The sequence below is a fragment of the Ictidomys tridecemlineatus genome, chromosome 7 (genome assembly GCF_052094955.1).
Source record: "Ictidomys tridecemlineatus isolate mIctTri1 chromosome 7, mIctTri1.hap1, whole genome shotgun sequence".
NCBI lineage: Eukaryota > Metazoa > Chordata > Mammalia > Rodentia > Sciuridae > Ictidomys > Ictidomys tridecemlineatus.
The window spans coordinates 40,437,303-40,450,484 of record NC_135483.1 but is presented as its reverse complement, the minus strand read 5'-3'; the positions used below and the strand labels follow the sequence as shown (position 1 = coordinate 40,450,484).

At 35.0% G+C, this 13,182-nt stretch overlaps 1 protein-coding gene across 1 annotated transcript in view; it reads right to left on the bottom strand.

Annotated features, from left to right (window-relative positions):
* Positions 1 to 13,182, bottom strand: part of Rad54b (RAD54 homolog B) — a 99,828-nt gene that overhangs the window by 68,936 nt on the left and 17,710 nt on the right. The window contains exon 3 of the mRNA XM_021728670.3: positions 6,108 to 6,276. Coding sequence (XP_021584345.2) covers positions 6,108 to 6,276 — 169 coding nt within the window. The remainder of the gene's footprint in view (positions 1 to 6,107; positions 6,277 to 13,182) is intronic.

Genomic DNA, 13,182 nt, shown 5'->3' with positions numbered 1-13,182 from the left:
AGAGCGCTTGCCTAGCATGTGTGAGGCACAGGGTCTCAGCACTGCATATAAATAAATAAAATAAAGGTCCATTGACAACTAAAAAAAAATGTTTAAAAAAAAAACACTCTTAGTAAGGATATAAAATCTCTATCAAACTTTTTCCACAAAAATATTTACTGTTAATTTTGGTTCCATTTTGATAGACTGGTTATATAAAAGTGAAATGAATAATATAGGTAAATACATTTAGGATAAAACCAAGTTTTTCACCATCAGAGAATGTGCTACAAATATAGAAAGGAAGAAGACTAGAATGAACTGTGGAACTAAACTGAAATTAAAATGTTAGTATGGGGGCTGGGGATGTGGCTCAAGCGGTAGCGCGCCGGCCTGGCATGCGTGCGGCCCGGGTTCGATCCTCAGCACCACATACCAACAAAGATGTTGTGTCCGCCGAGAACTAAAAAATAAATATTAAAATTCTCTCTCTCTCTCTCTCTCTCTCTCTCTCTCTCTCTCTCTCTCTCTCTCTCTCACTCTTTAAAAAATAAAATAAAATGTTAGTATGAACTCATGGTTGTTTGGGTTTGTGGGGGGACTGTTTTTTAATTTGTTTTGGTGCTGGGGATCAAACCAGGACCTTGTGCATGCTAAGCACAAGCTTTACACTAAGCTAGTCCCAAACTTATTCTTTTTAATTCTTTTTATTTTTATTTGTTTTAATTAGTTAAACATGACAGTAGAATGCACTTATATACTTTGATACATCACACATAGATGAGATATAATTTCTCATTTTTCTGAGTATACATATGGTAGAATCACATTGCTCATACAGTCACATATATACAAAAAGTAATAATGTCTATTTCATTATACTATTTTTCTTATCCCCACATCCCCTGCCTTCCCCTCCTTTCACTTCCCTCTACCTAATCTAAGATAATGCTATTCTTTTTTTCCACTGAAGGACATCCTGGTTGGCTCCAGTTTATCTATTGTGAATTGTGCTGCTATAAACATTGATGTGGCTGTGTCTGGAAATCCATATGCAACAAAATGAAATTAAATCCCTATCTCTCACCATGTACAAAACTTAACTCAAAATGGACCAAGGACCTAGGAATTAAACCAGAGACTCTGTGTCTAATAGAAGAAAAACTAGGCCCTAATCTTCATCATTCTTTTTTAATAAATATAAAGAAATATACATGAGCCAGGCGTGGTGACACACTCCTGTAATCCTAGTGGCTCAGGAGGCTGAGGCAAAAAGATCACAAGTTCAAAGCCAGCCTTAGCAACATAGCAAGGCACTAAGCAGTTCAGTGAGACCCTGTCTCTAAATAAAATACAAAAAAGGGCCAGTGATGTGGCTCCATGGATAAGCACCCCTGGGTTCAATCTCTAGTACCAAAAAAAAAAGAAATATATATGTTAGTAATCTGTATCTCCTAACTTTGATTGCTGGAAAGGCTAAAACCAGCAACACTACAGGATCAATGACTATATCAAATGACCAGACTGACTTTTAAATACCACTCTCCACTAAAATAGAAGTAAGACCTTTAGCTGATTTCAAGAGCAAGGGCAAGGAAGATCTTATTGAACTATATAGTATAAAAGTACTCAAAAGTTGATGGGAATTGTCAAAAAATAAAAAAAATAAAAGTTCTTGTAAAGGGATTCTCATTAGTCAAATCTGAAATAATCTGAGCATCACAAAATAATTATATAACAATAGATTATAAACCACTGAATAAAACAAATTTATAAATCTACAAAAATTAATTAGCAAGTTAGGGGAGAAGGGAAAGCTTTTCCCTAGAGCAGAATTCAAACTGATAAATATAAGTGAAATTAGTATCAGACATGGTGGTGTATACCTGTAATCCCACTGGCTCTAAGGCTGAGGCAGTAGAATTCACAGTTCAAAGCCAGCCTCAGCAACTTAGGGAGGCCCTAAGGAACTTAGCAAGACCCTGTCTGAAAATAAAATATTAAAAAAAAAAAAGAGAGTGGGGATGTGGCCCAGTGGCTAAGCAACACTGTGTTCAATCCCTGGTACCAAAAATTTAGAAAATCAACATTTGACAACAAACATAGCAATACATTTTAGGCAATAATCAGTATTTTCAAAGTGACTCCCCAGAGTTACAAAAAAAAAAAAGTTACAAAGGAAAAATAATTTTTAGAGTAAATACACCCTTCAGATAGCAATTTTTCAAATAAGTTTATTATTGTCAATAATGGGATAAACTAAAATCATATGCCTTTAGATGATATACTAGGAATTATGTCTGTGATATTCCTGCCCAAAATGTATAAACTGAATCTGATCATGAGAAAACATCAAACAAATCCAAACTAAGAAACATTCTACAAATGAATGACTCACACTCTTTAAAATTGTTAGTCACAAAAGATATGCAAAGACTTAAGAGACTGTTCCAGACTATAAGGGACTAAAAGACATGACAACTAAATACAACACATAATTCTGGACTAGCAGGAAAAAAGTTTATTATTCATTTAAATTTACTTTTGCCATTAGTACATTGTCTTAATGCACTCAGGCTACCATAACAAAATACCACAAGTTGGGCATCTTATAAACAACAGAGATTTATTTCCCACAATTCTGGAGCCTAAGGAATCTGAAATCAAGGCACTGGCAGATTCAGTATGTCCCCATATGGTAGAGGTAAGCAGCTCTCTGTGGCTTATTTTATAAGGGCAGTAATATTCAGGAAGGCTGAAGAATTTTGATTGATGGGGCATCATGTCAGTAAATCACTCTTGTTTGGTTCCAAAAAATCCCATACACAAAAACACACAAAAATGTAAACTTTGTTGATGTTATTTGTACTAGTCTTAGATTTTTCTATAAGTTTAAAATAATATTAAAATGTAATATTTAAAAAGTTTAAATTAAAAAGCATAACAAAATAACTTTTTAATTACAAGACTATGGAATACCAAAAGTATAATTATGTATAGATTGAGATCACAATAAATGATACATGCATTGCTCAAGCATGCTGGCAGTACAACCTGTACTACACCTCTACAGAGAGCAATTTAGCAATATCTATCAAAATGATAAATGCACATACCTCATGACCAACATCATACTCCAAGGTATTCTCCTATGAATATATTATCAAATACATACATAATATATAAACACTTATTTTAGCTTATTCATAATAAGAACATATCCAAAACAACCTAAGTAACTATTAATAAGACATAGTTAAATATATATTTGATGCATCTTTACAATGGAATTAGCTTTTAAAAAGAACAAGGTAGTTCTAAATGTATTTTAAAAAACATTTCAAAGATGTACTATTTACTCTCATCTCTGCCTTCATTGTCCTGTGGCCTCATTTTGATCCGTTTTTCTCTTTCTCTCTCTGATAAAGATACCAGTCATTGGATTTAGGGTCCATAATAAGCCAGTATTTACTCATCTTTATTTTGGATTTGTTTGTTTGGTTGGTTGTTTTGGATGTTTTTTATTTGGTTTGGTTTGGTGCTGAGGATGGAACCCATGGTTTCACACATGTTCTAACAATGAGCTATATCCCTTACCCTTTTCATTTTGAGACAGAGTCTCGCTGAGTTGTTAAGACTGGCCTCGACTTTGCACTCCTCATGTCTCAGGCTCCGGCGTTGCTGGAGTTACCATGTACCAGTATGGCCAGCTCTGCCCTCATCATAATATCCTAACATCTGCAAAGAATCTATTTCCAAATAAGGATACATTCATAGGTACCCAGGGTTAGAACTTCATCATATTCTTTTAGGGAACACAATTCAACTCTGTTTCTCCTTTCACAGAACTTGGTTTTCATAAAACCAATCTCAAAAGACTAAGCTGGACTGTTCATATAGAGAAAGGGCCATGACACTTGAACAACAAAAAAGACAGAAGTGGGCCCTTTTACTACAACCCTCAAAGAAGCACATTCTCTGGGCCTTGGAGGAAGTCATTCAGCAGTAGACCTGGACCTATACCTTTAGCCTCTCACAAGGAATATTATCTACAAATATGTAGTGTTATAAAGAGACTTTAAGTGCTCAGTAAAGTTGAATGGAGTGAAAATATACTTAACAGGGACAGTTCAGTTGTGAAAGAAAAAAAACTTAAACAATTTATGTAAAAATAATATTACTAATAAACTAAATATTAAATATCAAATATTATTATAAAATAATATGTGATTATATAGGAGAAAACATTTATTTTAAGAAATACTGCTAAAGTAGAGATAAAATAACATAAAATACACAACTTACTTTCAAAAAGTTTAAGGGAAAAAAGTATATGCACAAAGAAAGAAAGAAGGGCTGGATATGGTATAGCTCAGCAGTGGATGCTTGTGCAGCAGGTGTGAGGATCCCTGTGTTTGATCCCCAGCACCACACACAAAAAAGGAGAGAGTATATAAATAATACAAAATAAAAGTAAACTGTTGATTTTAGGATGTTAACTGGACTATTCTCTCAATTTCTCCATTGTAGGAAATTTTTCAAACTAAAAAGATGATGTGGGGAAATGGGGGCATATCTTAACTGGAACATACCAGCTTGCACCTCACATCAGAATAGATTAGATCTAGAACAGAAAGGATGTAAAAAGGTGAGTACTTTATACTACGTGTCTCTCATCTCTATGTTTTTCTATATATTATATTTCTCCCCAGCAATCTACCATAGCGAACAAAACATTTCTCACAAAGCTTTTTTACCCTATTTAACCTCTCTCTGAATAAGAGGCAGGAAAGTATCAGGAGGTTGGCAAAGGTTTCCCAGTCCAATGAATGTACTAAATCAGAGAAGGATTAAGGGATTAAGGCTTGAGTAAATTAATTCTCTCTTCAATTTATCTTAACTCTTAATTCCCTTCTCACATTTAGCAGGGAAGAGAATGAGAAACTATTGTAGAGGGAAAAAAAAAAAAAAAGCCCAAATGAGTAATACAGATTATATTCCAGAGTCTAAACATCGTTCTCTGGTGATAAACTACCATCCTAGAAAAGAAGCAGACACACATGAATCTATCTTTCTCAGGTTTGACAGTCAGAACAAAAGCCTGGGAAAATAGGATATTCACCTAACAAGGACAGAGGAGAGAAAAGAGGAATGGAGAAAAGTAAGAAAGAAAAAAGGGAGAGCAAATTAATAAGAGTGGTGATTAAATTGATAAACTCAGAGCTGTCCCTAGATATCTTTCTAAATCAATTCCAACTCTGAAAGTCTTTCTCAATCTCATTCTGACACTAGTTACAGCTTTGAAGTCATAAAAAATACATGACACCAGGTTATTGGACAATCAGGAAAACACAGAATTCCTTTCTGCTACAAAAAGAAATGAACCCATTCATGGGTAAAATTTATTAATCATCACAAAGTTCAAGAACCTCCACCAAAAGGGTTAAGTGTTTAAAATACTTTACTGATTTGCACTGGTATCATAAGGACGGCAGTTACCATTCTATAGCCCAACAGATGAAGCCAACTCCTAGAATCTGTCTGTTCAAACAATGAATAAATATCTGTGAACCACCTTAATTATATTTTTTTTAGTTACCTGAAAAATAGTATCTCTTACACATACAAAAAGAACCATAATCACTCTTTTAATTCAATTCAACAATGGCAGAATGAAACATGTTAAATGGTTGGTTTTCCTACAATTATATACCTTGGTAATTGAAATTCAACTGATATGAAGTTACTGCAGACTATAATAAATTGACAATTTATTCATTTCAAGTACATCTCCCCAGTACCATTAACATGTTTATTACAAAAAAAATTATATCAAAAATTTAAACACAATTAATTGTGGTACTTGAGGAAAAGATCATATTTGACCAATAAGTTCCCTTAAAATAGTATTAAATCTACACCTACCATAAAGTATAAGACTTCAATTACATGGCTATTAATATAATCACTAAAGATAAGTTATGACAACAGAAGATCTGAATTATCAACAATCTAGTATTATTACATCAACAGTTTTCAAATATAACATTCATTCTTGAATAATCATTTAAATATGGTAATAAGACTGATCAAATACAAACCTGATCAATAAAAAAGTTCACTCTTACCTAAAGGAGGAGAATCTAATGTCGTCACTGCAGATGATTCAAAACAACATTTCCCACTGTAATTATTTCCATCGTTAATTTCCTTACTTCTTCCTTTAGTAGGCAAAAGATTTGAACCACATACTCCAGAATCATTCTGTGCCTGAAGAAATGCATTATTTGCTGTACCCTAAAAGAACCAAATATATATATATATATATATTTTAAGCAGAAATTGATTCTAACTTCTCATATTTTTATAATAGACTCCTAGTTTTAAATGAGCTACCAGTTTGCCTACATCAAGAACAGATATTTAAGAATTAAAATCCAACTTCTATTGGTTTTTAATTGAAGAAAGACACAATAACTTTATTTTATTTATTTATTTTTATGTAGTATTGAGGATCAAACCTAGCGCCTCACACATGCTAGGCGAAATGCTCTACCACTGAGCTACAACCCTAGCTCCCTTCTACTATTATTTTTATTTATTTATTTATTTATTTATTTATTTATTTATTTTGGTGCCGGGGATTGAACCCAGGAGTACTTCACCACTAAGCCTTTTTTTGCATTTTATTTAGAGACAGGGTCTCACTGACTTGCTTAGTGCCTCGCTAAATTGCTAAGGCTGGCTTTGAACTCGCAATCCTCCCGTCTCAGACTCCACAGCCATTGGGATTTTAGGTATGTATCACAGCACCCAGCCCTCTTCTGTTATTTTTAAAGCAAATTTATGTTAACAAAGCTGAAAGACATGACAGAATGAAATCTATGGGTATAGCTCCAGTGTATTCTAAACATATCAGAAGAATTTTTAAAGAAATCAAAACGTCATTCACATAGTCAAATGTTCTTTTTCTTGATAAATTTCTCATTACTAAAATCAACATTTAAATATAATTAATTTTTAGGTGTGAAAATAGCAAATGCTTGGTTTTCTTGCAATTATATACCCCGATATTCAAATCTAACTGATGTGAGATTATAGCTGGCTCCCAGAATCTGTCCATTGTTGGTTTGATTTAAAGAGAAACATATACTAAAAATGTACTTAAAAGAGACTCCTGGAATTTTCTTCAAAATACCTGGGGAGGGCAGATGCTGCGGACGTGCCCAGGTCTTTTCTCTGGGCATGGCTGCTGCTACCTCCGAGACTGCTGCCCCTGATACCCAGAGGTCTTTTCTCTGAGGTTGTGCCTTCTACCTACAGTGTTACCACCAATGCTGCTGATACTAATAACACTGTTGCCACCCCAAGGCCGCCAGGAGATCTTCTTTCTGATTGCCTACACCCAGGCAGCTGCAGCCAACTCACTGCCCCCCCCCCCCCCGCAACACCGCTGTCCCCTATATCACTATGGCAGACACCACTGCTGTCCCCGCCCCTGAGATCACCTAGGTGATGCTACCACTGTCCCACTACAACTGCCGCTGACCCACCACCTGCTGCCACCAACCCCTGCCACTACTGCTGCCACCACTGCCCAGAGGTCTGCTGCCACGGAAACTCCAGGTTTGGTTGCATGTGGCAGCATCCACCTTGGGACACGGGCCAGGGCCCAGGGGGCTCCAGTGTGCCAGCAGGTTTGCCACCACAACCGCCTCTATCTGGGGATTCCAGCCAGGACCTGAAGGTCCAATGTGGGGAGTGCTGGTGGGTTTGGGTGCACATGGGGTCTTCCTGCTGGGAGTGCTGGTCGCCCCTGTCTTGATGCTGCTTCTCAGGGTCACTCTTTTTTGTGAACATGTCCCTGGTGGTCTCTCTGCAAGGTGCAATAGTGTTGAGATCTTGGGACTACAGCATGGCCAAGCCTGGGGTATCTGAAGCCCAGATTGGTGGAAAGAGTTTGATTTTTCCATCAAAATTTATTTTATTTTATTTTGTTTTTCTATTTGCTAACATCTCTACCATATTTTGAACAGGGTGTTTTTTATGCCTCAGTGTGTGGAGGATGGTGATATATGAATAGTGTTTTGCAGTTTTGTTGTACTCTTACATATCTTTAAATTTTTTTCTTTGTTTGTATTCTTTCTTTCACTTGTCTGTTTTCCGGGATTCTCTTTCCACCTTTTCTCTAACCAACAGCCAATCTCAGTCGGTTCTCTTCCACTCTTCCTATGAACTTAGCTTCTAGCTTCTCTCTTCCTCACTTGTAAACACTGCATACTACACTACTCCTGTTCTCTCATCCACCATTTGAAATTGTAAACAGTTTAGCAAATTTTCTATTTATACTGTAGATAACTACTGAACTTATCATTTTGGTTTATTGTGAGAAAGCAGTGGATGCCTTAGTGGAAGCTATAAGGTTTAAGGCTATATATCATTTACACTGGGTATTGTTGATATTGGTCTCACTTTAAAGGTGAGGTGCTGGAAACCTTCAGAGACATTATAGGTCAATAGGGTAGAATTTCTGCGAGATGGGAAAACACACGAACAACATGAAAAAACAAGGGAATAAAGCACCCCAAACAAACCAAGATACTCCAACAACAGATTTCTCTAACAACATAGTAGAAGAGATGTCCAAGGAATTCAGAATGTACATAGTTCAATTGATCTGAAAAGTAAAGGATAGTATAAGGAGTGAAATCAAAGAAAGGAAGTGAAAGATCATTTCAATAAAGAGAGATTGTGAAAAAAAAACAAGCAGAAATTCTAGAAATGAAGGAATCAATAAACCTAATTATAAATTCAATAGAAAGCATCACGAATAGACTAGACCACTTGGAAGACAGAACCACAGGCAATGAAAACAAAATATATAATCTTGAAAATAGAAATGACCATACAGAGAAAATGGTAAGAAACCCTGAACAGAACACCAAAGAATTGTGGGATACCATGAAAAGAGCAAATGTAAGAGTTATCAGAACAGATAAAGGAACAGAGGCACAAACCAAAGGAAAGCACAATCTTTTCAATGATAAAATATCACAAAATTTCCAAAACCTAAAGAATAAAATGGTAAATCAAATACAAGACGCTTACAGGACCCCAAATGTACAAAATTACAGCAGACCCACACCTAGACACATTATAATGAGAATGACTAACATAGAATAAAGATAAAATCTTAAAGGCCATAAAAGAAAAATATCAAATTACGTATGGGGAAAACCAATTCATATCTCAACTGATTTCTCAATTCAGACCCTCAAAGCTAGAAGGTCCTAGAAAAATATATTTCAAGCTCTGAAAGAAAACGGTTGCTAACCAAGAACTTTATATCCGGCAAAATTAAGTTTCAGATTTGAAGATGAAATAAAAACTTTCTGTGATAAACAAAAATTAGAAGAATTCACAACTTGAAACCTGCACTACAGAACATTTTCAACAAAATATTCCATGAGGATGAGATGGGGGGAAAAAAGTGAAAACCAGCAAAGGGAGGATCTACACTAAAGGGATAGTCAACCAAAGGAGAAACTAAGTTAAAATAAAAACCAGAAATAAATCAAAATGACAGAGAATACAAATCACATCTCAATAATAACAACCTTGTATGTTAATGGCCTAAACTGATCAATCAAAAGACATAGATTGGCAAATTGGATTTTTTAAGACCCAACAATATGCTGTCTCTAAGAGACTCACTTCATAGGCAAAGACATTCACAGCTAAAGGTGAAAAGATGGGGAAAAAAACATATCACTTACTGATTGTGTGAACAAGCAGGGGTTTCCATCCTCATTTCAGACAAAGTGGACTTCAAGCCAAAGTTAATCAGAAGGGACAAAGAAGGACATTTCATACTACATGAGGAATTATATATCAGTAAGACATAACAATTGAAAATATTATGCCCTAATTAACGAAGCATCTATGTACATCAAACAAACCCTTCTCATTTTCAATAATCAAATAGACCACAACGCAATAATACTGGGTAACTTTAACACACCTCTCTCATTACTGGACAGATTTTCCAAATAAAAACTAAATTAAAAAACTACAGAACTAAATAATACAATCAATAATTTAGACTTAACAAACACACAGAATATTCTATCCATCAACGAACAAATATACTTTCTTCTCAGCAACACATGGCTCCTTCTCTAAAATGAATCATATATTGCACTACCAAAGCAACTCTTAATAAATTAAAAAAAAAACTGAGATAATACCTTGCATTCTATCAGATAACAATGGAATAAAATTAGAAATCAACAAAAAAATAAAAAATAGAACCTACTGTAACAAATTGGAGACTAAATAATATAATACTAAATGATGAATGGATAGTAAAAGAAACAAGGATGAAATAAAAAAATTCTTAGAGGTAAATGAGAACACTGATACAACATATCAAAATCTCTGGGACACAAGGCAGTACTAAGAGGAAAGTTTATTGCATTGAGCTCAGACATTAAAAGAAAAAAAGTCAACAAATAAAAAACCTAAGATTATATCTCAAAGCCCTAGAAAAAGAACAACAAATCAACACCAAAAGCAGAAGACAGGAAATAGTTAAAATCAGAATTGAAATCAATAAAATTGAAACAACTGAAAAAATTGACAAAACTCTTAAGCCCTGCTAACAAAGAGGAAAAAGAGAGAAAACTCAAATTACTAAAAAACATAATGAAGAAGGAAATATCACAATGGACATGTCTGAACTACAGAAGATAATTAGAAACTATTTTGAAAATTTATACTCCAATGAAATAGAAAATATTGAAGACATTGACAAATTTCTAGAGACATATGATCTACCCAAACTGAATGAGGAGGGCATACACGATTTAAACAGATCAATTTCAAGTAATAAAATAGAAAATACCATCAAATGCCTACCAATCAAGAAAAGCTCAGGATCAGACAGATTCTCAGCCAAGTTCTACAAGACTTTCAAAGAAGAATTAATACCGATACTCCTCAAAGTGTTCCATGAAATAGAAAAGGAGCAAACCCTTCCAAACTCAATTCTATGTGGCCTATATTACCCTGATACCAAAACCAGACAAAGACACATCAAGGAAACAAAACTTCAGACTAATATCCCTGATTAACAGAGATGCAAAAATTCTCAATAAAATTCTGGCAAATCACATACAAAAACACAGTAAAAAGTGTACCACGATCGAGTAGGGTTCATCCAGGGATGCAGGGTTGGTTCAACATACGGAAATCAATAAACGCAATTCATCATATCAACAGACTTAAAACAAGAATCATATGATCATCTCAATGGATGCAGAAAAAGCATTTGACAAAATACAGCCCTTCTTGTTCAAAACAATAGAAAAATTAGGGATAGTAGGAATATACCGCAACATCATAAAACATTATATGCTAAACTCAAGGCCAGCATCATTCCAAATGGAGAAAAATTGAAAGCATTCCCTCCAAATATCGGAACAACATAAGGATGCCCTCTTCCATCACTTTTATACAACACTGTCCTTGAAACTCTAGCCAGGGTCATTAGATAGAAGAAAGAAATTAAAGATAAGTAGGTAAGGAAGAACTCAAACTATCACTATTTGCCGAAGACATGATTCTATATCTAGAAGATCCAAAAACTTCCACCAGAAAACTTCTAGCACTAATAAATGAATTTAGCAAAGTATCAGGATATAAAATCAACACCCATACATCAAACAGTTCCTATACATTGGCAATAAATCCACCAAGAGAGAAATTAGGAAAACTATCCCATTCACAATAGCTTCAAAAAAAAAAAAAACTTGGGAATCAATCTAACAAAAGAAGGTTAAAGACCTTAACAATGAAAATTCTAGAATACTAATGAAAGAAATTGAAGAAGATCTTTGAAAGTGGAAAGATCTCTCATGATCCTGGATAGACAAAATTAATATTGTCAAAATGGCCATACTACCAAAAGTGTTATACAGATTTAATGCAATTCCTATTAAAATCCCAATGACATTCTTCATAGAAATAGAAAAAGCAATCATGGGGCTGGGGATGTGGCTCAAGCGGTAGTGCGCTCGGCTGGCATGCGTGCGGCCCGGGTTCGATCCTCAGCACCACATACAAACAAAGATGTTGTGTCCACCGAAAACTAAAAAATAAATATTAAAAAATTCTCTCTCTCTCTCTTAAAAAAAAAAAAAGAGTTGAGAAAATTAAAAAAAAAAAAAAAAGCAATCATGAAATTCATTTGGAAAAATAAGAGACCCAGAATAGCTAAAGCAATCTTTAACAAGAAAAGTGAGGCATCACAATAGCAGACCATAAATTATACTCATTTATTTTTAATATTAGTATGGGTTCAGACTCCTACATTATTTGATGATTTATAATCAATATTTATTTTGATGTTCAATTTATCTCAGATTTTATATTTATCAGGTCAATCCAGTAAAAACTTCTAAAAGTTACTAAAGCAAACCTTTTTTTTGTACTGGAAATTGAACGTAAGGACACTTTATCACTGATCTATGCCCCCAGCCCTTTTTCTTTTGAAACAGGGTCAAAGATGCTTAGGGCCTCACTAATTTGCCAAGGCTGGCCTCAAACTTGTGATCCTCCTACCTCAGCCTCCCAAGTCTCTAGAATTATAGGTCTGTGGCCAAAGTAATACTTTCTTACTAAAGGTTAATTCAGTGTAATGATATTAACCAATCTCTGAAAAATAGCCATGTTCAGGTACATACACCTAATTCCAGCTACTCAGGAGGCTTTTCACTTCAGCCCAGTTTGGGGCCAGCATGGGCAACAGGGAGAACCTGTCTGTTGAAAAACAGAGCCAGGCACAGTGGCACACCTATAATGCCAGCAGCTCGGGAGACTGAAGCAGGAGGATTGTGAGTTCAAAGCCAGCCTCAGCAACTCAGTGAGACCCTAAGCAACTTAGCAAAACGCTATCTAAAAATAAAATATGACTCAGTGGTTAAGTGCCCCTGGCTTCAATCCCTGGTACTAAAATTATAAAATAAAATAGCCAGACATGGTGACACGTGCCTGTAATCCCAGCTACTGGGGAGGCTAAGGCAAGAGGATCACATGTTAAAGTCCAGCTTGGACAACTTAGCGAGAACATCTAAATATAAAACTTTTTAAAAAAGGCTAGAAATGTAGCTCCATGATAGAGCGCTTGCCTAACATGTACTAGGC